At 45.2% G+C, this 27,617-nt stretch overlaps 1 protein-coding gene across 1 annotated transcript; it reads right to left on the bottom strand.

Annotated features, from left to right (window-relative positions):
* Positions 1–246: 246 nt before the first annotated feature.
* LOC119290932 (myosin-binding protein 2-like) lies at positions 247–3,945 on the bottom strand. Its single transcript, XM_037569614.1, has 4 exons — positions 2,693–3,945; positions 2,384–2,602; positions 915–2,262; positions 247–772 (listed from the first exon to the last, which is right to left on the bottom strand). Exons 1-3 carry the CDS (start codon positions 3,696–3,698, stop codon positions 950–952), a joined length of 2,538 nt encoding a protein of 845 aa, XP_037425511.1. The 5' UTR covers positions 3,699–3,945; the 3' UTR covers positions 247–772; positions 915–949.
* Between the last annotated feature and the right edge of the window lie 23,672 nt (positions 3,946–27,617).

A 27,617-nucleotide genomic window follows, 5' to 3' on the forward strand; every position in this document is an offset into this window, starting at 1 on the left:
GTAATTCCTAAACGTTTTGAGTAATGCAAGAATTTATTTGAAATTTAGCTCTCTATCTTCCCAGGGCTGAATAGTAATGACAGCTCAAGGACACCCATCAAAGCCAGCATAATTGAGCAACCTCAGGGTGCCATGCTATCATAAAGATATACTATACGCTGTATTATATCGACAGCTTGCACACAAACCGGACGGGAGGGTCGAATAGTGTACTACAGAAGAAGCATCAAGGACCAGCGAACCATGTCAAATGAAACAGGATTCATCATAACAAGCTTTTCTTTCTTCATCAAAACTGGCTACAAAGTGCAAAACGAAGACCAAACCAGACGTACAAGCTACAAGCCTACAACCTCGTATAAAACACACCTCTGCACAAACATATTTGAAAATTTAACCAAAAGAAAGAAAAGGGAAAAAGAAGCGTAGCAAATAGAAAATCCACCACATCTGCATCGGGGCCACCTTTACCCTTTTGCTGATTCTCTCCCTCTCTCTTATCTGTCGTCTTGAAGTGGTGTGCATGCCTCCGAAGCTGGCACCATGATTCAGCTTGGTGAAAGCTTTGGAAGGCCCTAATGATTCCTGCCACCACCAGCCACATCATAAAGCCCGCAATGCTGGACCAGCGCAGCCCCCCGCAGGCCAGACGAGCAAAGCGTTCCCTTAAACACAAGCCATTATCTTGCACAAGGGAAAGGGACCATATCATAGATCCACTACTACTTGGACCATTCCAATCGATCGACTCACCATAGCCGAGCAATTGAATCTGCAAAGCACAATAATCGATTGTTTCAGGACATCGTTGCTGGTAAACAGCCACAGTAATTCAGCTATGCCAATGCAGTCAAGGAAGACAAGATAGTGTGTCTAGAAATGGCTGCAAGGGCAAAACACAAACTCAAACTTACCACATGTAAGATGTCTAGAATTCTAGATCGATCTGCTATGCTGACTTTGTGGCAATGGCATCACCGGCGTGCTTGGCATGAAGCTCCACGCTCCGGAGCTCGCGAAGATGCTGCAAGATCTCCTGGAGAAGGTGCATGCCCTTGTCCCCTTTCTTCAGGGACTTGATGCAGTGCCTGAGGAACTCCTTGTCCGCCTCCAGTGCTTGCAGCCTCTCGTACACATGATCAACCTCCTCTATGATCGCCAGCCTCTCTTGCTCTTTCGCAAACACGGCGACGGCCGGTTTCGTCAAATCATCAGCCTCTGTGGATGATGGACGATCGCAGTTCCGGTCACCGACTGCGTCAAAGAGAGGCAGAAGGCTCTTTCCTCTGGAAACAGAAGCTCTGCCTTCAAACCTGGCCTTGTTGCCGGCGAGACCATTCCCCGGTGAATGCGGACCATCAGCTGACATACCGTAATCGTCCGAGGAACGGTCGGCAGCCGCATTGCTGCCGTTGATATCGTCGTCTTCCAGCGTGAAGAGCCTCTCTTCAAGTGCCTTGAGCTCCTCCAAGATAGACAGCCTCTCCATCTCCATGTACGTCAAGGAATCATCCAGCGCCACAAGATGACCGGCGTTCTCTTGATCCGCCCTGGGGCTAAGAACAGCGTCCGGCGAGCTCTGAAGATTGCCGCTCGGAGACTCGCCCAGCTCGCAGGAGTCATCGGAATTCTCATCGCTATCCTCGCCGCTGGACGACTCGGAGGTGCCGTTGCCGTTGGTACTACGCGCATTGTCCTTGAAGGCTGGCATCCTCCTCCTCTCCCTGTCCTCGTAGTGCAGCACCTTCTGCTTACACAGCTCCAGTTCCCTCTCCAGCTCCTGCTTCTCCCTCTCCCTCTTGGTGACCAGCTCGGTCAGCAGCTGCATCGCCTCCTGGTCGTACTCCGACTGCTCCTCCATCATCCTCTGGTACTGCAGCGCCTCCATCTGCATGGCGGCCTTCTCCTCCTGCAGCCGGTTGATCATCGCCATCGTCTGGTTGGTCGCGATGGCGGCGGCGTTCCTCTCTTCCTCCAGCTCGGCGTACATAGCGCTGAGCGTCTTTCGCTCTGCCTGCAGCGCGGATCTCAGCTGATCGACGGTGGAAGGTTCGGCGCACTCGACCTCGCTCGACACGCTTCCATCCAAGGACAAGGACAGTGACCGCTTCCTCTCGAGCAAGAACCTTTTGCCGGAGTTTTGGGCAGCAAAGCTGTAGGTGGGTGTCTCCGGTGCCCTGTCTTCGTCCTCCTCGTTCTCGCCATTCGATTGGTACTCAAATCTCTGGCTGGCCGTCACCTCATGCTCTGCTTCACTTGCTTCTGATCAAACATAAATAAGTAGCAAATTAAAGTTGTGGACAGACAGACAGAGTCACTGTGAAAGCATCTCAATGGGGTAAAGGTAAAAAGTGAGACCACTCTGCAATGATTGTACCACTACCTTGATCAGCTGGGGCTGTTTCATGGAGGATTTCCAGTGGTGATGTCCGGTCATCTGCATATTCCAATGGAGAAAACAGCTCCTCTAGCGCCACCAGTTCTTGAAATGGAGCAGCATGGCCATCTTGCTCCTGCTCGCAAATGTCGCCCCCGATTGACACCTCGCAGTTAGTCTCCACCTCTGCCGATTTGCTGCCATCTTCAGGAATTGCTTCAGTGGCTGGAACCAGACAAAAATCATGAGATGATGGGACAGTAATCGACTAGAGTTAAATTGAACGGGCTGAGAAGCAAATAGAGAGGTTATTACCTTGAGGCACAAGAATGTCTCCTTCATCAGTCCTGAAATCTCCAGTTTCGACAGTATCTTCAAGAACCAGTTCATCATCTTGTGGAACGGAATTCTCAGTCATGGCAGGCATCGTTGCAACCGAAGAAGCCAGCATCCTCTTCTCCTCCAGAACCACTGCGGCATCAAGATCATCCGGATCACGCTCATCGTCTGTACGATTCATGTCATCCTCCTCAGAGCCAGGGGCATCCGAATGCAAACCCGAATCGTCGGCAATTGTCATCTCATCCAGTGCCACCACCGGCACCAACCGATCGTCGTCGACGGGCGTGATCTCTTCGCCCTGAGCCATGAATTCCAAGGACTCGTCCTCCACGGCAGCCACCTTAATCTCCCCTTGCTGCTCATGGGCTTCCTCTTCGTTTTGCTGCACCTCTTCTTCGTCTTCGTGGTCTTCTTGATCCAGTAGAACGTAGCCTTGGTCTTGTTCTTCTTCTTCGGCTGTCTTCTCGAGTACGGCAGGATCTTCCCTCGCGTGTGTATCATCCTCGAACGCGCGTGAAGAAGGAATCTGTACTAGAGCTTTGCAGCAAGAGCACACCACGGCGCCTTCCTCTTCTGCATCCCTCATCATCTCCTTCTTCCAAGAAGAGAGGCAGCCCTCGCACATGTCGGCGGCGTCGGCGACGAGGCGGCGGTGGTGGAGGCAGTAGCCCATCCCGGAGATCTCGGCCGCGTGGGCGCCGCAGAGGAGGCCGCGCAGCCAGCGCGCGTCGCCCGCCGCCTGATCGGCAGCGTCCTCCTCCTCCGCGCCAAAGAAGCGGTCGGCGCGGGAGCAGAGGAGGCAGGGCGGCCTGAGGCCGAAGTAGGCGGCGAAGCGGGCGACGGCGTGGGAGAGGAGCCCGTTGAGGAGCAGCAGCGCGATGAGGACCCACTCGAGCGCCGCGTACGCCAGCGCGGACGTGACCCTGTGCGTGCGCCTATGGAGCACCGCCGCGTACCTGCTCGCCGAGGACGCCGCCATGGCTCCTGGACGCGCGCTACCGGCCTGATCCCTACTGCCGCCGCGGCATGAAAACCGCGATCTTCGCGAATCGAGCTGCCTGCCAAACGAGACCGAGGAAAGAAAGAATCGAGTAGGGGGGGTGGCTGGACGAGTCGTGTGTTGAAGCTTTCTTCTCTGCTTTCAGCTTTTGTGCGGGGAAAGAAAGGCCGGGGCGGCCATTGGATTGGACCCCATGAGAGCGAGCGAGCGAGCACGCTTTGATTTTTTTTTGTCTATCCGCGTTTGAATGCAGGGGAGGACGGACGGACGGGCGAGGTTAGAATTCTTCCGGCTCGTGGTTGTGGCCAGCCAGCCAAGCCAATGTGTACGTACGTGCTTGGGTTACTTGGAAAATGGACGAGACTTGCGTTGCCTAGTGCCGAGCACGACGTCGCTGGGCCACCCCAGACCGCGCGCGGTCCGGCGGATGGATCGGCCTCGCTCTCGGGTGACAGCCAACAGATTTAGTCTGACGTCAGTTTCAAGCCCTCCATTACCTACAAAACAGAGAATTAAAATGGCTTTTACTGCTTTCAAACATTTCGGCATGGTGTATCGCGTAGAAATTCCGCATCCCCTGGAAGCATCTATATACCGTAGATGGAGGCAGCGGCTCAGGGATAAACCAGCTAGGCTCCATGAACACAGCACGCCCTCATTTACGGCCCCAGGCTTTCAAGTTTGACATGCTCCAATCCATGGCACTATCCATCGGGGACGGGAGCGCGAGAAGACGAGGAGCGGAGGCGGTACCGTTATGGGGGAGCGGGGTGGGAGTGGGAAGGAGTTGATTGCACGGCCGCGACCCACCCGGCCCCGCCCTCGTCCTGCATGCAGCCCCCTTTGCCTTTCATCCCGGGGCGTCTTGTTCCACACCTCACCTCCTCCCAACTTCGGTTCGTCCGCCAGCCAGCCCAGCACAGCCCGATATATGGTCATATTATTCTAAAAAAATGATATATGTTCATACGCCCCCACCGGGCAAGCCTTTTGACTTTTCAGGAGTTAACCAATAACCAAGTATGGGCATGTAAAATGATGCTATCTTAGGACAAGCCTGAAGGCATATGTTTTTTAGTGAAAGAGATGCATACTTATCGTAAAACAGATGAAGTGGCTCCCGTCGTATATTCTCTAGATCTTTGTTGGACAAGCCTGATTTGCACTGTAAATGCACCTTACTTTTATAAAAAAAAAAGTTACTGATTGGTATATGGCTCGCGGTCATGTACATATCCTGATATGTATGGGTGTGCATATTTGAAAATTCATCGCCCTATTCCATGGGAGGTTCTATCATCCACCATCCAATTTTTGTGTGTGTTGGTTTGTTCAAATTTTCTCTCTTTAAGTTCATATAAAACCATTTCATTTGTGGTTCAATTAATTTTGCAGAGAAATTGGTTGGTCTGCTTGGATAAGGATTTAAGAGGTGCTTTCATGTAGAGCTAATGAGTTTTGAATGTGCAATTCAACACCTTCAGAGTAGCATTCTGTCAGATTTTTTTTATGATAAAAACTAATGTATCTTCAAAAGATTGTTCCCGAAGTTTCCCTTTCATTTTGGTTACACATACGTTACAATCCTCTCCTTCTCTCTGTATGTGGTTACATATGACTTGGTGGTGATTAATTAGTTTGCAACATTTCTGAAGCCAGGCTATGTCTACAGGTATTGCGGTTCTTTCTAGACATGCCAAGGGTTACTATGGGCTTTGTTAGCGAATTGCTTTCTAAACCGTCTTTGTTGAAATAATTTACAATCTAGTGCTTGCTTTCACCCACTTGATGATGAGACGGCAAGCAATAGGAACAGAAAAACTTGTGAAGTATCAAATTTGCAGTTGCATATAGTAGTTTTGTCTTCACCATTTTGTTACTAGGGAATAATTTATTTGTCCCTTGGGTGCATTTTATCATGATATGTTCCCTTGCTATTTCTCATATATTGTTATGATTACCTCTATAGAAAGTAAGTATTTACCCAACTTCCTAGGGTCGGGTTAGTATCCTGATAACCCACAAGTGTAGGGGATCGCAACAGCTTTCGAGGATAAAGTATTCAACCCGAATTTATTGATTCGACACAAGGGAAGCCAAAGAATATTCTTGAGTATTAGCAGTTGAGTTGTCAATTCAACCACACCTGGATAACTTAGTATGTGCAGCAAAGTAGTATGATAATAAAGGTAACAGTGGCAAAAGTAAAGATAATAATTTTTGGGTTTTTGTAGTAGTTGTAACAGCAGCAACGGAAAAGTAAATAAGCGAAGAACAATATGTGAAAAGCTCGTAGAATGGATCAGTGATGGATAATTATGCCGGATGCGATTCCTCATGTAATAGCTATAACATAGGATGACACAGAACTAGCTCCAGTTCATCAATGTAATGTAGGCATGTATTCCGTAAATAGTCATACGTGCTTATGGAAAAGAACTTGCATGACATCTTTTGTCCTACCCTCCCGTGGCAGCGGGGTCCTAGTGGAAACTAAGGATATTAAGGCCTCCTTTTAATAGAGAACCGAAACAAAGCATTAGCACATAATGAATACATGAACTCCTCAAACTACGGTCATCACCGAGAAGTATCTGATTATTGTCACTTCGGGGTTGTCGGATCATAACACATAATAGGTCACTATAGACTTGCAAGATAGGATCAAGAACACACATATATTCATGAAAACATAATAGGTTCAGATCTGAAATCATGGCACTCGGGCCCTAGTGACAAGCATTAAGCATAACAAAGTCATAGCAACATCAATCTCAGAACATAATGGATACTAGGGATCAAAACCTAACAAAACTAACTTGATTACATGGTAAATCTCATCCAATCCATCACCGTCCAGCAAGCCTATGATGGAATTACTCATGCACGGCGGTGAGCATCATGAAATTGGTGATGGAGGATGGTTGATGATGACGACGGCGATGAATCCCCCTCTCCGGAGCCATGAACGGACTCCAGATCAGCCCTCCCGAGAGAGATTAGGGCTTGGTGGCGGCTCCGTATCGTAAAACGTAATGAAACTTTCTCTCTGATTTTTTTCTCCCCGAGACGGAACATATGGAGTTGGAGTTGGGGTCGGTGGAGGTCTAGGGGGCCCACGAGATAGGGGGGCGCGCCCTATAGGGGGGGGGTGTCCCCCTGTCTCGTGGACAGGGTGTGGGCCCCCTGGTGTATTTCTTTCGCCCAGAAATTTTTATTAATTCCAAAAAGTGCCTCCGTGAATTTTCAGGACATTCCGAGAACTTTTCTTTTCTACCCATAAAACAACATCATGGCAGCTCTGCTGAAAACAGCGTCAGTCCGGGTTAGTTTCATTCAAATCATGCAAGTTAGAGTCCAAAATAAGGGCAAAAGTGTTTGGAAAAGTAGATACGTTGGAGACGTATCAACTCCCCCAAGCTTAAACCTTTGCTTGTCCTCAAGCAATTCAGTTGATAGACTGAAAGTGATAAAGAAAAACTTCTACAAACTCTGTTTGCTCTTGTTGTTGTAAACATGCAAAGCCAGCATTCAGGTTTCAGCAAATATTATGAACTAACCATACTCACAATAGCACTTAGGTCTCACAATTACTCATATCAATAACATAATCAACTAGCGAGCCATAATAATAAAACTCGGATGACAACACTTTCTCAAAACAATCATAACAAGATATAGCAAAATGGTATCTCGCTAGCCTTTTCTGAGACCGCAAAACATAAATGCAGAGCACCTTTAAAGATCAAGGACTGACTAAACATTGTAATTCATGGTAAAAGAGATCTAGTCAAGTCATACCCAATATAAACCAATAGTAATGAATGCAAATGATAGTGTGCTCTCCAGCGGGTGCTTCTTAATAAGAAGGGTGATAACTCAACATAAAAGTAAATAGATAGGCCCTTCGCAGAGGGAAGCAGGGATTTGTAGAGGTGCCAGAGCTCAATTTTAAAATAGAGATTGAATAACATTTTGAGCGGCATACTTTCGCTGTCAATGCAACAACTATGAGATGGTTGTATCTTCCATACTACATGCATTATAGGCAGTTCCCACGCAGAATGGTAAAAGTTTATACTCCCCCAACCACCAACAAGCATCAATCCATGGCTTGCTCAAAACGATGAGTGCCTCCAACTAACAACAACCCTGGGGGAGTTTTGTTTAATTATTTTGATTTGCTTTGATCTTTTTGGATCATGTGGCATCCCGGTTACTAGCCCTTTCTCGTGAATGAGGAGCGGAGTCCACTCCTCTTGAGAATAACCCACCTACCATGGAAGATATAGGCAGCCCTAGTTGTAACATGAGCTGCTCGAGCATACAAAACAGAATTTCATTTGAAGGTTTGGAGTTTGGCACATACAAATTTACTTGGAACGGGAGGTAAGTACCGCATATAGGAAGGTATAGTGGACTCATATGGAACAACTTTGGGGTTTAAGGATTTTGGATGCACAAGCAGTATTCCCTCTTAGAACAGGTGAAGGCTAGCAAAAGACTGGGAAGCGACCAACTAAGAGAGCGACAACAGTCATAAACATGCATTAAAATTAATTCACACCGAATACAAGCATGAGTAGGATATAATCCACCATGAACATAAATATGTTGGAAATATGCCCTAGAGGCAATAATAAAAGCATTATTATTATATTTCCTTGTTCATGATAATTGTCTTTATTCATGCTATAATTGTGTTATCCGGAAATCGTAATACATGTGTGAATAACAGACACCAACATGTCCCTAGTGAGCCTCTAGTTGACTAGCTCGTTGATCAACAGATAGTCATGGTTTCCTGACTATGGACACTGGATGTCATTGATAACGAGATCACATCATTGGGAGAATGATGTGATGGACAAGACCCAATCCTAAACATAGCACAAGATCGTATAGTTCGTTTGCTAGAGTTTTCCAATGTCAAAGTATCTTTTCCTTAGACCATGAGATCGTGTAACTCCCGGATACCGTAGGAGTGCTTTGGGTATGCCAAACGTCACAACGTAACTGGGTGACTATAAAGGTAGACTAAGGGTATCTCCGAAAGTGTCTGTTGGGTGACATGGATCAAGACTGGGATTTGTCACTCCGTATGACGGAGAGGTATCACTGGGCCCACTCGGTAATGCATCATCATAATGAGCTCAGAGTGACCAAGTGTCTGGTCACGGGATCATGCATTACGGTACGAGTAAAGTGACTTGCCGGTAACGAGATTGAACGAGGTATTGGGATACCAACGATCGAATCTCGGGCAAGTAACATATCGATAGACAAAGGGAATAGCGTACGGGATTGATTAAATCCTCGACATCGTGGTTCATCCGATGAGATCATCATGGAGCATGTGGGAGCCAACATGGGTATCCAGATCCCGCTGTTGGTTATTGACCGGAGAGTCGTCTCGGTCATGTCTGCTTGTCTCCCGAACCCGTAGGGTCTACACACTTAAGGTTCGGTTACGCTAGGGTTATGAAGATATGTATATGCAGAAACCCTAATGTTGTTCGGAGTCCCGGATGAGATCCCGGACGTCACGAGGAGTTCCGGAATGGTCCGGAGGTAAAGAATTATATATAGGAAGTGTTGTTTCGGGCATCGGGACAAGTTTCGGGGTTATCGGTATTGTACCGGGACCACCGGAAGGGTCCCGGGGGTCCACCGGGTGGGGCCACCTGTCCCGGGGGGCCACATGGGCTGTAGGGGGTGCGCCTTGGCCTAGATGGGCCAAGGGCACCAGCCCCTATAGGCCCATGCGCCTAGGGTTTCCACCAAGGAGGAGTCCTAGTGGTGGAAGGCACCCCGAGGTGCCTTGGGGGGGAGGGAAACCCTCCCCTGGCCGCCGCACCTAGGAGATCAGATCTCCTAGGCTGCGTACCAGCCCCCCCTGGCACCCCTATATATAGTGGGGGAGAGGAGGGACTTGATACACCAGCCCCTGGCGCCTCCACCTCCCCCCGTTACGTCTCTCCCTCGTAGTCTCGGCGAAGCCCTGCTGCTGTGACGCCCTGCATCCACCACCACGCCGTCGTGCTGCTGGATCTTCATCAACCTCTCCTCCCCCTTTGCTGGATCAACAAGGAGGAGACGTCTCCCGTCCCGTACGTGTGTTGAACGCGGAGGTGCCGTCCGTTCGGCGCTGGTCATCGGTGATTTGAATCACGTCGAGTACGACTACATCATCACCGTTCTTTTGAACGCTTCCGTGCGCGATCTACAAAGGTATGTAGATGCATCTAATCACTCGTTGCTAGATGAACTCCTAGATGATCTTGGTGAAACGAGTAGGAAAATTTTTGTTTTCTGCAACGTTCTCCAACAGTGGTATCAGAGCTAGGTCTATGCGTAGTTCTTCTTGCGCGAGTAGAACACAATTTGTTGTGGGCGTAGATTTGTCAACTTTCTTGCCGTTACTAGTCCTTTCTTGCTTCAGCGGTATTGTGGGATGAAGCGGCCCGGACCAACCTTACACGTACGCTTACGTGAGACCGGTTCCATCGACTAACATGCACTAGTTGCATAAGGTGGCTGGCGGGTGTCTGTCTCTCCTACTTTAGTTGGAGCGGAATCGATGAACAGGGTCCTTATGAAGGGTAAATAGAAGTTGACAAATCACGTTGTGGCTTTAACGTAGGTAAGAAAACGTTCTTGCTAGAACCCTAATTCAGCCACGTAAAACTTGCAACAACAATTAGAGGACGTCTAACTTGTTTTTGCAGCAAGTGGTTTGTGATATGATATGGCCAAAGTTGTGATGAATGATGAATGATCTATATGTGATGTATGAGATGTTCACGCTATTGTAATAGGATTCACGACTTGCATGTCGATGAGTATGACAACCGGCAGGAGCCATAGGAGTTGTCTTTATTCTTTTATATGACCTGCGTGTCATCAAGAAACGCCATGTAAATTACTTTACTTTATTGCTAAACGCGTTAGCCATAGTAGTAGAAGTAATAGTTGGCGAGCAACTTCATGGAGACACGATGATGGAGATCATGATGATGGAGATCATGGTGTCAAGCCGGTGACAAGATGATCATGGAGCCCCAAGATGGAGATCAAAGGAGCTATGTGATAATGGCCATATCATGTCACGATTATTATTTGATTGCATGTGATGTTTATCATATTTTGCATCTTGTTTACTTAGAACGACGGTAGTAAATAAGATGATCCCTCACAATAATTTCAAGAAGTGTTCCCCCTAACTGTGCACCGTTGCGACAGTTCGCTGTTTCAAAACACCACGTGATGATCGGGTGTTTTATTCAGACGTTCACATACAACGGGTGTAAGACAGATTTACACATGCAAACACTTAGGTTGACTTGACGAGCCTAGCATGTACAGACATGGCCTCGGAACACAGAAGACCGAAAGGTCGAGCATGAGTCGTATAGAAGATACGATCAACATGAAGATGTTCACCGATGTTGACTAGTCCGTCTCACGTGATGATCGGACACGGTCTAGTTTAACTTGGATCATGCAATACTTAGATGACTAGAGGGATGTCTAATCTAAGTGGGAGTTCACTAATAATTTGATTAGTTGAACTTAATTATCATGAACTTAGTCTAAAATCTTTGCAATATGTCTTGTAGATCAAATGGCCAACGTAGTCCTCAACTTCAACGCGTTCCTAGAGAAAACTAAGCTGAAAGACGATGGCAGCAACTATACGGACTGGGTCCGGAACCTGAGGATCATCCTCATAGCTGCCAAGAAAGATTATGTCCTACAAGCACCGCTTGGTGACGCACCCGTTCTCCCTGCGGAACAAGACGTTATGAACGCTTGGCAGGCACGTTCCGATGACTACTCCCTCGTTCAGTGTGGCATGCTTTACAGCCTAGAGCTGGGGCTCCAAAAGCGTTTTGAGAGACATGGAGCATATGAGATGTTCGAAGAGCTGAAAATGGTTTTCCAAGCTCATGCCCGGGTCGAGAGATATGAAGTCTCCGACAAATTCTTCAGCTGTAAGATGGAGGAAAACAGTTCTGTCAGTGAACACATACTCACTATGTCTGGGTTGCATAACCGCTTGACTCAGCTGGGAGTTAATCTCCCGGATGATGCGGTCATTGACAGAATCCTCCAGTCGCTTCCACCAAGCTACAAGAGCTTTGTGATGAACTTCAATATGCAGGGGATGGAAAAGACCATTCCTGAAGTATTTGCTGTGCTGAAATCAGCGGAGGTAGAAGTCAGGAAGGAACATCAAGTGTTGATGGTCAATAAAACCACTAAGTTCAAGAAAGGCAAGGGTAAAAAGAAGTTCAAGAAGGACAGCAAGGAGGTTGCCGCGCCCGGCAAGCAAGCTGCCGGGAAGAAGCCAAAGAATGGACCCAAGCCCGAGACTGAGTGCTTTTATTGCAAGGGAAGCGGTCACTGGAAGCGGAACTGCCCTAAGTACTTAGCGGATAAGAAGGCCGGCAAAACAAAAGGTATATGTGATATACATGTAATTGATGTGTACCTTACTAGTGCCCGTAGTAGCTCCTGGGTATTTGATACCGGTGCAGTTGCTCACATTTGTAACTCAAAGCAGGGGCTGCGGAATAAGCGGAAACTAGCAAAGGACGAGGTGACGATGCGCGTCGGGAATGGTTCCAAGGTCAATGTGATCGCCGTCGGCACGCTACCTCTGCATCTCCCTTCGGGATTAGTTTTAAACCTTAATAATTGTTATTTAGTACCAGCTTTGAGCATGAACATTGTATCGGGATCTCGTTTAATTCGAGATGGCTACTCTTTTAAATCTGAGAATAATGGTTGTTCCATTTTTATGAGAGATATGTTTTATGGTCATGCTCCTATGGTGAATGGTTTATTCCTTATGAATCTCGAACGTGATGCTACACATATTCATAATGTGAGTACCAAAAGAAGTAAGGTTAATAATGATAGTCCCACATACCTGTGGCACTGCCGCCTTGGTCACATAGGTGTCAAGCGCATGAAGAAGCTCCATGCTGATGGACTTTTAGAGTCTCTTGATTATGAATCATTTGACATGTGCGAACCATGCCTTATGGGTAAAATGACCAAGACTCCGTTCTCAGGAACAATGGAGCGAGCAACCGACTTATTGGAAATCATACATACCGATGTGTGCGGTCCAATGAGTGTTGAGGCTCGCGGTGGCTATCGTTATGTTCTCACCCTCACTGATGATTTAAGTAGGTATGGGTATATCTACTTAATGAAACACAAGTCTGAAACCTTTGAAAAGTTCAAGGAATTTCAGAGTGAGGTTGAAAATCAACGTGACAGGAAAATCAAGTTTCTGCGATCAGATCGTGGAGGAGAATACTTGAGTCACGAGTTTGGCACACACTTAAGAAAATGTGGAATAGTTTCACAACTCACGCCGCCTGGAACACCTCAGCGTAATGGTGTGTCCGAACGTCGTAATCGCACTCTATTAGATATGGTGCGATCTATGATGTCTCTTACCGATTTACCGCTTTCCTTTTGGGGCTATGCTTTAGAGACTGCCGCATTCACTTTAAATAGGGCTCCGTCGAAATCCGTTGAGACGACACCGTATGAATTATGGTTTGGGAAGAAACCTAAGCTGTCGTTTCTAAAAGTTTGGGGATGCGATGCTTATGTCAAGAAACTTCAACCTGAAAAGCTCGAACCCAAATCGGAAAAATGCATCTTCATAGGGTACCCCAAAAGAAACTATTGGGTACACCTTCTACCTCAGATCCGAAGGCAAGATCTTTGTTGCCAAGAATGGGTCCTTTCTGGAGAAAGAGTTTCTTTCGAAAGAAGTAAGTGGGAGGAAAGTACAGCTTGATGAAGTATTGCCTCTTGAACCGGAAAATGGCGCAACTCAAGAAAATGTTCCTGAGGTGCCAGCACCGACTAGAGAGGAAGTTAATGATAATGATCAAGATACTTCTGATCAAGCTCCTACTGAAATTCGAAGGTCCACGAGGACACGTTCCGCACCAGAGTGGTACGGCAACCCTGTCTTGGAAATCATGTTGTTAGACAACGGTGAACCTTCGAACTATGAAGAAGCGATGGCGGGACCGGATTCCGACAAATGGCTAGAAGCCATGAAATCCGAGATAGGATCCATGTATGAAAACGAAGTATGGACTTTGACTGACTTGCCCGTTGAACGGCGAGCCATAGAAAATAAATGGATCTTAAAGAGGAAGACAGACGCGGATGGTAATGTGACCATCTATAAAGCTCGGCTTGTCGCTAAGGGTTATCGACAAGTTCAAGGGGTTGACTACGATGAGACTTTCTCACCGGTAGCGAAGCTGAAGTCCGTCCGAATCATGTTAGCAATTGCCGCATTCTATGATTACGAAATATGGCAAATGGACGTCAAAACGGCATTCCTTAATGGTTTCCTTAAGGAAGAATTGTATATGATACAGCCGGAAGGTTTTGTCGATCCTAAGAATGCTCACAAAGTGTGCAAGCTCCAACGCTCGATTTATGGGCTGGTGCAAGCATCTCGGAGTTGGAACATTCGCTTTGATGAGATGATCAAAGCGTTTGGGTTTACACAGACTTATGGAGAAGCCTACGTTTACAAAAAAGTGAGTGGGAGCTCTGTAGCATTTCTCATATTATATGTAGATGACATACTTTTGATGGGAAATGATATAGAACTCTTGGACAGCATCAAGGCCTACTTGAATAAAAGTTTTTCAATGAAGGACCTTGGAGAAGCTGCTTATATATTAGGCATCAAAATCTATAGAGATAGATCGAGACGCCTCATAGGTCTTTCACAAAGCACATACCTTGATAAGATATTGAAGAAGTTCAATATGGATCAATCCAAGAAGGGGTTCTTGCCTGTGTTACAAGGTATGAAATTGAGCTCAGCTCAATGTCCGACCACGGCAGAAGATATAGAAGAGATGAGCGTCATCCCCTATGCCTCAGCCATAGGTTCTATTATGTATGCCATGCTGTGTACCAGACCTGATGTTAACCTTGCCGTAAGTTTGGTAGGAAGGTACCAAAGTAATCCCGGAAAGGAACACTGGACAGCGGTCAAGAATATCCTGAAGTACCTGAAAAGGACTAAGGAAATGTTTCTCGTTTATGGAGGTGACGAAGAGCTCGTCGTAAAGGGTTACGTCGACGCTAGCTTCGACACAGATCTGGATGACTCTAAGTCACAAACCGGATACGTGTATATTTTGAATGGTGGGGCAGTAAGCTGGTGCAGTTGCAAGCAAAGCGTCGTGGCGGGATCTACATGTGAAGCGGAGTACATGGCAGCCTCGGAGGCAGCACGTGAAGCAATATGGGTGAAGGAGTTCATCACCGACCTAGGAGTCATACCCAATGCGTCGGGGCCGATCAAGCTCTTCTGTGACAACACTGGAGCTATTGCACTTGCCAAGGAGCCCAGGTTTCACAAGAAGACAAGGCACATCAAGCGTCGCTTCAACTCCATTCGTGAAAATGTTCAAGATGGAGACATAGAGATTTGTAAAGTACATACGGACCTGAATGTAGCAGATTCGTTGACTAAACCTCTCCCTAGAGCAAAACATGATCAACACCAGAATTCCATGGGTGTTCGATTCATCACAATGTAACTAGATTATTGACTCTAGTGCAAGTGGGAGACTGTTGGAAATATGCCCTAGAGGCAATAATAAAAGCATTATTATTATATTTCCTTGTTCATGATAATTGTCTTTATTCATGCTATAATTGTGTTATCCGGAAATCGTAATACATGTGTGAATAACAGACACCAACATGTCCCTAGTGAGCCTCTAGTTGACTAGCTCGTTGATCAACAGATAGTCATGGTTTCCTGACTATGGACACTAGATGTCATTGATAACGAGATCACATCATTGGGAGAATGATGTGATGGACAAGACCCAATCCTAAACATAGCACAAGATCGTATAGTTCGTTTGCTAGAGTTTTGCAATGTCAAAGTATCTTTTCCTTAGACCATGAGATCGTGTAACTCCCGGATACCGTAGGAGTGCTTTGGGTATGCCAAACGTCACAACGTAACTGGGTGACTATAAAGGTAGACTACGGGCATCTCCGAAAGTGTCTGTTGGGTGACATGGATCAAGACTGGGATTTGTCACTCCGTATGACGGAGAGGTATCACTGGGCCCACTCGGTAATGCATCATCATAATGAGCTCAGAGTGACCAAGTGTCTGGTCACGGGATCATGCATTACGGTACGAGTAAAGTGACTTGCCGGTAACGAGATTGAACGAGGTATTGGGATACCGACGATCGAATCTCGGGCAAGTAACATATCGATAGACAAAGGGAATAGCGTACGGGGTTGATAGAATCCTCGACATCATGGTTCATCCGATGAGATCATCGTGGAGCATGTGGGAGCCAACATGGGTATCCAGATCCCGCTGTTGGTTATTGACCAGAGAGTCGTCTCGGTCATGTCTGCTTGTCTCCCGAACCCGTAGGGTCTACACACTTAAGGTTCGGTTACGCTAGGGTTGTAGGGATATGTATATGCAGTAACCCGAATGTTGTTCGGAGTCCCGTATGAGATCCCGGACGTCACGAGGAGTTCCGGAATGGTCCGGAGGTAAAGATTTATATATGGGAAGTCCTGTTTCGGGCATCGGGACAAGTTTCGGGGTTATCGGTATTGTACCGGGACCACCGGAGGGGTCCCGGGGGCCCACCGGGTGGGGCCACCCATCCCCGGGGGCCACATGGGCTGTAGGGGGTGCGCCTTGGCCTGCTTGGGCCAAGGGCACCAGCCCCACAAGGCCCATGCGCCTAGGGTTTCCAAGGGGGAGGAGTCCTACTAGTGGACACAAGGACACGTTCCGCACCAGAGTGGTACGGCAACCCTGTCTTGGAAATCATGTTGTTAGACAACGGTGAACCTTCGAACTATGAAGAAGCGATGGCGGGCCCGGATTCCGACAAATGGCTAGAAGCCATGAAATCCGAGATAGGATCCATGTATGAAAACGAAGTATGGACTTTGACTGACTTGCCCGTTGAACGGCGAGCCATAGAAAATAAATGGATCTTTAAGAAGAAGACAGACGCGGATGGTAATGTGACCATCTATAAAGCTCGGCTTGTCGCTAAGGGTTATCGACAAGTTCAAGGGGTTGACTACGATGAGACTTTCTCACCGGTAGCGAAGCTGAAGTCCGTCCGAATCATGTTAGCAATTGCCGCATTCTATGATTACGAAATATGGCAAATGGACGTCAAAACGGCATTCCTTAATGGTTTCCTTAAGGAAGAATTGTATATGATGCAGCCGGAAGGTTTTGTCGATCCTAAGAATGCTGACAAAGTGTGCAAGCTCCAACGCTCGATTTATGGGCTGGTGCAAGCATCTCGGAGTTGGAACATTCGCTTTGATGAGATGATCAAGGCGTTTGGGTTTACACAGACTTATGGAGAAGCCTGCGTTTACAAGAAAGTGAGTGGGAGCTCTGTAGCATTTCTCATATTATATGTAGATGACATACTTTTGATGGGAAATGATATAGAACTCTTGGACAGCATCAAGGCCTACTTGAATAAAAGTTTTTCAATGAAGGACCTTGGAGAAGCTGCTTATATATTAGGCATCAAAATCTATAGAGATAGATCAAGACGCCTCATAGGTCTTTCACAAAGCACATACCTTGATAAGATATTGAAGAAGTTCAATATGGATCAATCCAAGAAAGGGTTCTTGCCTGTGTTACAAGGTATGAAATTGAGCTCAGCTCAATGTCCGACCACGGCAGAAGATATAGAAGAGATGAGCGTCATCCCCTATGCCTCAGCCATAGGTTCTATTATGTATGCCATGCTCTGTACCAGACCTGATGTTAACCTTGCCGTCAGTTTGGTAGGAAGGTACCAAAGTAATCCCGACAAGGAACACTGGACAGCGGTCAAGAATATCCTGAAGTACCTGAAAAGGACTAAGGAAATGTTTCTCGTTTATGGAGGTGACGAAGAGCTCGTCGTAAAGGGTTACGTCGACGCTAGCTTCGACACAGATCTGGATGACTCTAAGTCACAAACCGGATACGTGTATATTTTGAATGGTGGGGTAGTGAGCTGGTGCAGTTGCAAGCAAAGCGTCGTGGCGGGATCTACATGTGAAGCGGAGTACATGGCAGCCTCGGAGGCAGCACATGAAGCAATATGGGTGAAGGAGTTCATCACCGACCTAGGAGTCATACCCAATGCGTCGGGGCCGATCAAGCTCTTCTGTGACAACACTGGAGCTATTGCACTTGCCAAGGAGCCCAGGTTTCACAAGAAGACAAGGCACATCAAGCGTCGCTTCAACTCCATTCGTGAAAATGTTCAAGATGGAGACATAGAGATTTGTAAAGTACATACGGACCTGAATGTAGCAGATCCGTTGACTAAACCTCTCCCTAGAGCAAAACATGATCAACACCAGAATTCCATGGGTGTTCGATTCATCACAATGTAACTAGATTATTGACTCTAGTGCAAGTGGGAGACCGTTGGAAATATGCCCTAGAGGCAATAATAAAAGCATTATTATTATATTTCCTTGTTCATGATAATTGTCTTTATTCATGCTATAATTGTGTTATCCGGAAATCGTAATACATGTGTGAATAACAGACACCAACATGTCCCTAGTGAGCCTCTAGTTGACAAGCTCGTTGATCAACAGATAGTCATGGTTTCCTGACTATGGACACTGGATGTCATTGATAACGAGATCACATCATTGGGAGAATGATGTGATGGACAAGACCCAATCCTAAACATAGCACAAGATCATATAGTTCGTTTGCTATAGTTTTCCAATGTCAAAGTATCTTTTCCTTAGACCATGAGATCGTGTAACTCCCGGATACCGTAGGAGTGCTTTGGGTATGCCAAACGTCACAACGTAACTGGGTGACTATAAAGGTAGACTACGGGTATCTCCGAAAGTGTCTGTTGGGTGACATGGATCAAGACTGGGATTTGTCACTCCATATGACGGAGAGGTATCACTGGGCCCACTCGGTAATGCATCATCATAATGAGCTCAGAGTGACCAAGTGTCTGGTCACGGGATCATGCATTACGGTACGAGTAAAGTGACTTGCCGGTAACGAGATTGAACGAGGTATTGGGATACCGACGATCGAATCTCGGGCAAGTAACATATCGATAGACAAAGGGAATATCGTACGGGATTGATTAAATCCTCGACATCGTGGTTCATCCGATGAGATCATCGTGGAGCATGTGGGAGCCAACATGGGTATCCATATCCCGCTGTTGGTTATTGACCGGAGAGTCGTCTCGGTCATGTCTGCTTGTCTCCCGAACCCGTAGGGTCTACACACTTAAGGTTCGGTTACGCTAGGGTTATGAAGATATGTATATGCAGAAACCCGAATGTTGTTCGGAGTCCCGGATGAGATCCCGGACGTCACGAGGAGTTCCGGAATGGTCCGGAGGTAAAGAATTCTATATAGGAAGTGATGTTTCGGGCATCGGGACAAGTTTCGGGGTTATCGGTATTGTACCGGGACCACCGGAAGGGTCCCGGGGGTCCACCGGGTGGGGCCACCTGTCCCAGGGGGCCACATGGGCTGTAGGGGGTGCGCCTTGGCCTAGATGGGCCAAGGGCACCAGCCCCTATAGGCCCATGCGCCTAGGGTTTCCACCAAGGAGGAGTCCTAGTGGTGGAAGGCACCCCGAGGTGCCTTGGGGGGGAGGGAAACCCTCCCCTGGCCGCCGCACCTAGGAGATCAGATCTCCTAGGCTGCGCACCAGCCCCCCTGGCACCCCTATATATAGTGGGGGAGAGGAGGGACTTGATACACCAGCCCCTGGCGCCTCCACCTCCCCCCGTTACGTCTCTCCCTCATAGTCTCGGCGAAGCCCTGCTGCTGTGACGCCCTGCATCCACCACCACGCCGTCGTGCTGCTGGATCTTCATCAACCTCTCCTCCCTCTTTGCTGGATCAAGAAGGAGGAGACGTCTCCCGTCCCGTACGTGTGTTGAACGCGAAGGTGCCGTCCGTTCGGCACTGGTCATCGGTGATTTGAATCACGTCGAGTACGACTACATCATCACCGTTCTTTTGAACGCTTCCGTGCGCGATCTACAAAGGTATGTAGATGCATCTAATCACTCGTTGCTAGATGAACTCCTAGATGATCTTGGTGAAACGAGTAGGAAAATTTTTGTTTTCTGCAACGTTCCCCAACAAAATATCGTGAAGGTTATGTTGATTTGATTCAACTACATGCATGAACATGTGCCAAGTCGAGTCACTCAATTCATTCAAAGGAGGATACCATCCCATCATAACACATCATAATCATTCTAATAGCATGTTGGCACGCAAGGTAAACCATTATAACTCAAAGCTAATCAAGCATGGCACAAGCAACTATAATCTCTAAATGTTATTGCAAATATGTTTACTTCATAATAAGCTGACTCGGGAACGATGAACTCATCATATTTACAAAAACAAGAGAGCTCGAGTTCATACTAGCTCCTCTCATCCCAATAAGTCCATCATATGTCGTCATTATTGCCTTTCACTTGCACGACCGAATGATGTGTCTAATAATAAGAGTGCACGTGCATTGGACTAAGCTGGAATCTACAAGCATTCAACTCAAAAGAGAAGACAAGTAATATGGGCTCTAAGTTAAATAAATAATCATGCATATGAGAGCCACTAAACATTTTCAATATGGTCTTCTCGACCCCCAAAGGAAAGAAAATAAAACTATTTACACGGGAAAGCTCCCAACAAGAAAGAAGAAGAACTAGAAATCTTTTTGGATTTTCATTTTAATTTCTACTACAAGCATGGAAATTAAACTAACTAATTTTTTTTGATTTTTCTCAAGGTTTATCAAACACACAAGAAGAAAACTAGAAAAAGGAATTTTAAACTAACATGGACAATACAATGAAAGAGTATGAGCACCGACAACTAGTGTGTGAACATGAATGTAAAGTTGGTGAGAAATACGTACTTCCCCAAGCTTAGGCTTTTGGCCTAAATTGGTCTAATACCAAGGACCGCCGCTACTCTCCCCAGTGTAATGAGAGGTGTAATCAGGATACCATTAGATGGTCATCTCCGGATCCCACTGGACAGATGATGCACGATAAGGGTCCAGTTTAGGTTCCGGCTCAGATTCAGGTTCTGGAGTAAAAGCTTGGGCTTGATGATTGTTCACCGCTTCTGGTGTGATGAGAAAATTTTCTACAAGCAAATCAAACAACAGAGGCGCATGCAAAATAATAATCTCAATGTGTTTCTTATTGAATCTAAGTTTATACAAGAGCATCCTCTCTTCGTTGTCGACAATAAACTTGTGTGCTACCATGCTCTTGTAATCTAAAATGTGAGGAGGCAATGTTGTCTCCTCTTCCTCAAGATGCCTAATGGGTATCTGAAAATGCCTAGCAAGATGTGCAGCATAGGTACCTCCAAATATGGGGCCTTTTGTACGCTTCGGGGCTAGCCGTTTAGCAACGACGGCACCCATACTAAAAGTATTGGCTCCAAGCAAGGCATGTTGAAGAATGATAATATTCAGGAACACTTAAGTTTCCACTATTTCCACGACCAATCAAGCATCTACTAGCAAATAGGGTAAAGTAGCGTAAAACAGGAAAGTGTATGCTAGAGACTTTTGCCTCGGAACCCGTCTTTGGCTCCTCTACAGCTATAGTATTAACAAAGCCATCCACATCTTTATGATGGGGTTCCTCTGATTCTCCCTCATAAGGTATCCTACACACCGCGCAAAAATTATGTAAAGACATTTCTCTGAATTCATCATATAAATGAAATGATACTACACGCGGTGACTTCTTAGGATAATAATAAAAGTTTTGCACGAAAGTATTGGCGAGTAAGAGATACTGATCGATCCGGTCGTTGATGAAACCGGTGAGGCCTGCAGTCTTGATCAAAGAATAAAAATCTTCATGAATCCCAGCTTCTTTCAAGAAATCCTCGCATGGCCATTCACACGACCGTACTTCAGCTAAGCAAGGAAGATTATACTTGGCTTTTTCCTTCTCTTTGGCTTGTTTTTTCTGAGAGCTTTGGCTAGAAGAGCCCCTCAAAAACTTCCTTAACATTTTTGAAAATTTCTGAAATTTTAGTAATTTCAAAATAAAAGTGAATAAAACTAAACAAGATTGGTAACAACTACTCCTACAAGTGCCTAGAGCCTATATTATGCATTAGAAATGCTTGGGGCCTCATAAATTTAACATGCAAGCTCAAGAACATGGTCACCTAAGCAGCAAAAATTTGCAATGAATAAAGCACTAGAACAAAAACTAATATGACCAATGGAGGAGTCACATACCAAGCAACAATCTCCCAAAGCAGTTTTGTGAATGGAGCTTTGAGCAAGGAGATTGAAAATCGCAGCAAAATGAGCTAGAACTCGTGCTTGAGCTGGATGTGAAATTTTTTGGGTAGAAGATGAAGTGTGTGGGTGCTGGCATAAGTGGAGGGGGGCCACCAGGGGCCCACAAGACAGGGGGGCGCACCCAGGGAGAGGGGGCGCGCCCTCCACTCTCGTGGCCTGGTGCTTGCCCCTCCTGCAGTGATTTCAGTGCCTAAAATCCTCAAATATTCCATAAAAAATCATACTAAATTTGCAGGGCATTTGGAGCACTTTTATTTTTGGGATATTTTTTATTGCACGAAAAATTCAGAAAACAGACGGATAATACTATTCTTGCTTTATTGATTTTAAATAACAGAAAGTAAAAAGAGGGTACAGAAAGTTGTGCCTTCTAGTTTCATCCATCTCATGATCATCAAAATGAATCCGCTAATAAGGTTGATCAAGTCTTGTTAACAAACTCATTCCGAATAACACGGAACCGGAGAAATTTCGAATAACACTAAGTTACCTCAACGGGGATATGAAAATCCCCAACAATAAGAATATCATACTTTTTCTTGACAGTAGGAAGAGGAAATTCAAAACCTCCAATAATGATAGTTGGAACTTTTCCAATAGAATTGATGCTATGAACTTGAGATTGTTTCCTCGGAAAGGGTACCGTATGCTCATTACCATTAACATGAAAAGTGACGTTGCCTTTGTTGCAATCAATAACAGTCCCTGCAGTATTAAAAAAGGGTCTACCAAGGATAATAGACATACTATCGTCCTCGGGAATATCAAGAATAATAAAGTCCGTTAAGATAGTGACATTTGCAACCACAACAGGCACATCCTCACAAATACCGACAGGTATAGCAGTTGATTTATCAGCCATTTGCAAAGCTATTTTAGTAGGTGTCAACTTATTCAATTCAAGTATATGATATAAATAGAGAGGCATAATGATACGTCTCCAACGTATCTACTTTTCCAAACACTTTTGCCCTTGTTTTGGACTCTAACTTGGATGATTTGAATGCAACTAACCGGACTGACGCTGTTTTCAGCAGAATTACCATGATGTTGTTTCATGTGTAGAAAACAAAAGTTCTCGGAATGACCTGGAAATCATCGGAGACAAGTTTCAGAAAATATAAAAAATCCTCGCAAAATATGAAGACCAGGGGGCCCACACCCTGTCCATGAGGGTGGGGGCGCGCCCTGGGCGCGCCCCCCTATCTCGTGTGCTCCTTGAGGCTCCGCCGACCTCAACTCCGACTCCATATATTCCGTCTCGCGGAGAAAAAACCCAGAGAGAAAGTTTCATCACGTTTTACGACACGGAGCCGCCACCAAGCCCTAATCTCTCTCGGGAGGGCTGATCTGGAGTCCGTTCGGGGCTCTGATACGTCTCCAACGTATCTACTTTTCCAAACACTTTTGCCCTTATTTTGGACTCTAACTAGCATGATTTGAATGAAACTAACCCGGACTGACGCTGTTTTCAGCAGAATTGCCATGATGTTCTTTTATGTGTAGAAAAGAAAAGTTCTCGGAATGTCCTGAAAATCCATGGAGGCACTTTTTGGAATTAATAAGAATTTCTGGGCGAAAGAAATACACCAGGGGGGCCAGGGCTTGTCCACGAGACAGCCCCCCCTGTAGGGCGCGCCCCCTATCTCGTGGGCCCCTTGGACCTCCACCGACCTCAACTCCAACTCTATATCTTCCGTCTCGGGGAGAAAAAAACAGAGAGAAAGTTTCATCGCGTTTTACGACACGGAGCCGCCGCCAAGCCCTAATCTCTCTCGGGAGGGCTGATCTGAAGCCGTCGTCATCATCAACCATCCTCCATCACCAGTTTCATGATGCTCACCGCCGTGCGTGAGTAATTCCATCGTAGGCTTGCTGGGCGGTGATGGGTTGGATGAGATTTACCATGTAATCAAGTTAGTTTTGTTAGGGTTTGGGCCCTAGTATCCACTATGTTCTGAGATTGACGTTGCTATGACTTTGCTATGCTTAATGCTTGTCACTAGGGCCCGAGTGCCATGATTTCAGATCTGAACATATTATGTTTTCATGAATATATGTGTGTTCTTGATCCTATCTTGCAAGTCTATAGTCACCTATTATGTGTTATGATCCGACAACCCCGAAGTGACAATAATCAGGATACTTCTCGGTAAGGACCGTAGTTTGAGGAGTTCATGTATTCACTATGTGTTAATGCTTTGGTCCGCTTCTCTATTAAAAGGAGGCCTTAATATCCCTTAGTTTCCGCTAGGACCCCGCTGCCACGGGAGGGTAGGACAAAAGTTGTCATGCAAGTTCTTTTCCATAAGCATGTATGACTATTTACGAAATACATGCCTACATTACATTGATGAACTGGAGCTAGTTCTATGTCACCCTATGTTATAGCTATTACATGAGGAATCGCATCCGGCATAATTATCCATCACTGATCCATTGCCTACGAGCTTTTCACATATTGTTCTTCGCTTATTTACTTTTCTGTTGCTACTCTTACAATCACTACAAAACACCAAAAATATTGTTATTACTATCTTTAGCTTTTACCACCGTTACCATTACTATCATACTACTTTGCTACTAAATACCTTGCTGCCGATACTAAGTTATCCAGGTGTGGTTGAATTGACAACTCAACTGCTAATGCTCAAGAATATTCTTTGGCTCCCCTTGTGTCGAATCAATAAATTTGGGTTGAATACTTTATCCTCGAAAGCTGTTGCGATCCCCTACACTTGTGGGTTATCAAGACTAATTTCTGGCGCCGTTTCCAGGGAGCATATCTCTATTCTCTGAGTCACTTGGGATTTATATCTGTTGATCACTATGAAGAACTTGAAAGACGCTAAAACCAAGATTTTACCCTCAACTACGAGGGGAGGTAAGGAACTGCCATCTAGCTTTGCACTAGATTCTCCTTCCGTTATTAGTAGGCTTGCGACACCTAAACCTGCTACTGCTATGAATTCTGATATGTCGCATGTTATTGATGATGCCACTTCTGTTGTGCATGATGAAACTACTTCTCTGCGTGATACTACTTTGCCATTAGGTGAATTTCTTGATGAACAACTTGCTAGAGTTAGGGGGAATGAAAATATTAAAGATGCTATTATTGATGATAGTGATGATGAAGGTTCTCCCAATGATTATGTATTGCCTGTTGTTCCTAAGGGTTATGTTATGAATAAAGAAGTTGTTGAAGCTATCTTTGCTTGCAATGATAAAAATGATCTTAAGAAATTATTAGCTAAATGGAAGCAGCAGTCTCTTAATGCTAGAATGAAACCTGACCCTGCTTTTGCTACTTCACCTATCTGTGTTACTGATAAGGATTATGAATTCTCTATTGATCCTGAGATTATTACTTTAGTTGAATATGATCCTTTTTATGGCCTTGAATCTGAAACTGTTATGGCACATCTTACCAAGTTGAATGATATAGCTACCCTTGTTTACTAATGATGAGAAGTCTCGCTATTTTTATATCCTTAAGATATTTCCGTTCTCATTAAAGGGTGATGCTAAAACTTGGTATAATTCTCTTGCTCCTGATTGTATGCGTAGTCCCCAGGATATGGTTTATTACTTCTCTGCTAAGTATTTCCCTGCTCATAAGAAACAAGCTGCCTTGCGGGAAATATATAATTTTGTGCAAACCAAAGAAGAGAGTCTCCCACAAGCTTGGGGGAGGCTTCTCCGGTTACTTAATGCTTTGCCTGATCATCCACTTAAGAAAAATGAAATACTTGATATCTTTTATAATGGACTAACTGATGCTTCCAAGGACTACTTGGTTAGTTGTGTTGGTTGTGTTTTCAGGGAAAGAACAGTCGACGAAGCTGAATTACTATTGAATAATATGTTAACTAATGAAAATATTTGGACTCTTCCTGAGCCAGTTCCTGAGGCAATTCCTGAACCAATTGAGCCAACTCCTGAGCCTATTCCTAATCCCACTCCGAAGAAGAGAGGTGTTTTATTTCTCAGTCCTGAAGATATGCAAGAGGCAAAGAAATCAGTGAAAGAAAAAGGTATTAAAGTTGAAGATGTTAAGAATTTACCTCCTATCGAAGAAATACATGGTCTTAATATACCGCCTGTTGAAGAACCCATTGTCTTGATAACCCAACACAGGTAGTAAAGGTAAATTCTCTCTATAGATATGATAAAGATGAAATCCCATCTACTAAATTTCATAGCCCTTGCTTAGATGAATTTGATGATTTCCTGAATAGACAAGCAAATTTCAATGATTATGTTGGTAGACAATTGAAGAATAATGCTTATACGATAGTAGGCTTGAATGATTATGTAGCTAGAGTTAAAAGTGAACTTAAACTCACTAGTAAACATGCTTCCATGATTGCTACTCAGGCTGAACAAGTACTTAAGGCTCAGAATGAATTGCTTGCTGAATTAAATAATAAAAATGACTTTGCTGTTATAGTGGCTACTAGAACTAGTAGAATGACTCAGGAATCTTTGTATCCTGAAGGCCACCCTAAAAGAACTGAACAAGATTCTCAGAATAATAATCTAGATGTTCCTAGTTCTTCTAAGAAGAAGAAAAAGAAGAATGATAGGACTTTGCAAACTTCTAGTGAACCTAATGTTGAAACACCTGAGAATCCTAATAATACTTCTATCTCTGATGCTGAAACACAATCCGGAGATGAACATGAACCTGATGATAATGCTAATAATGATGTTCATATAGATGCTCAACCTAGTAATAACAATGATATAGAAATTGAACCTGCTGTTGATCTTGATAACCCACAATCAAGAAACCAACATTATGATAAGAGAGATTTTGTTGCTAGGAAGCATGGTAAAGAAAGAGAACCATGGGTTCAGAAATCCATGCCCTTTCCTCCTAAACCATCCAAGTCAAAGGATGATTAGGATTTTGAGCACTTTGCTGAAATGATTAGACCTATTTTCTTATGTATGCGCTTAACTGATATGCTTAAAACAAACCCTTATGCTAAATATATGAAAGATATCATCACTAATAAGAGGAAAATACCTAAAACTGAGATTTCCACCATGCTTGCCAACTATACCTTCAAGGGTGGAATACCTAAGAAACTTGGTGATCCCGGAGTACCCACTATACCTTGCTCTATTAAAAGAAATTATGTTAAAACTGCTTGATGTGATCTTTCAAGCCGGTGTATAGTAGCCGGTGTATGAATTATGTTATGCTCTAAAGAGATTCTCAACAAAAGACTAGAAATTTCCGTAGCAACACGTGGGGTATCTATTAGTCATAAAAAATTCTCTACTCCTATGAAAGACCCAGTTGATGATGATGGTGTGTCTGCCATCCGTCATTTCTAACCATCTTGTCTGCATCTAGCGCATGTGACGCAAGCTGTCATATTTTTTGTGAAATGACCCCTGCCACTCTGCTCTACATTTGCAGAAAAACCCTTAGTCTCTCCACACATCCCCGCCCCCCCCC

Source organism: Triticum dicoccoides, chromosome 4B, assembly GCF_002162155.2.
Source record: "Triticum dicoccoides isolate Atlit2015 ecotype Zavitan chromosome 4B, WEW_v2.0, whole genome shotgun sequence".
Lineage (NCBI taxonomy): Eukaryota > Viridiplantae > Streptophyta > Magnoliopsida > Poales > Poaceae > Triticum > Triticum dicoccoides.

Coding starts and splice junctions, on each gene's coding strand:
- LOC119290932 (XM_037569614.1), bottom strand. CDS start 3,698: ATGGCGGCGTCCTCGGCGAGCAGGTACGCGGCGGTGCTCCATAGGCGC. Junction 2,603..2,692: donor AGACATTCTTGTGCCTCAAG/GTAATAACCTCT, acceptor GTCTGGTTCCAG/CCACTGAAGCAATTCCTGAA. Junction 2,263..2,383: donor AACAGCCCCAGCTGATCAAG/GTAGTGGTACAA, acceptor ATGTTTGATCAG/AAGCAAGTGAAGCAGAGCAT.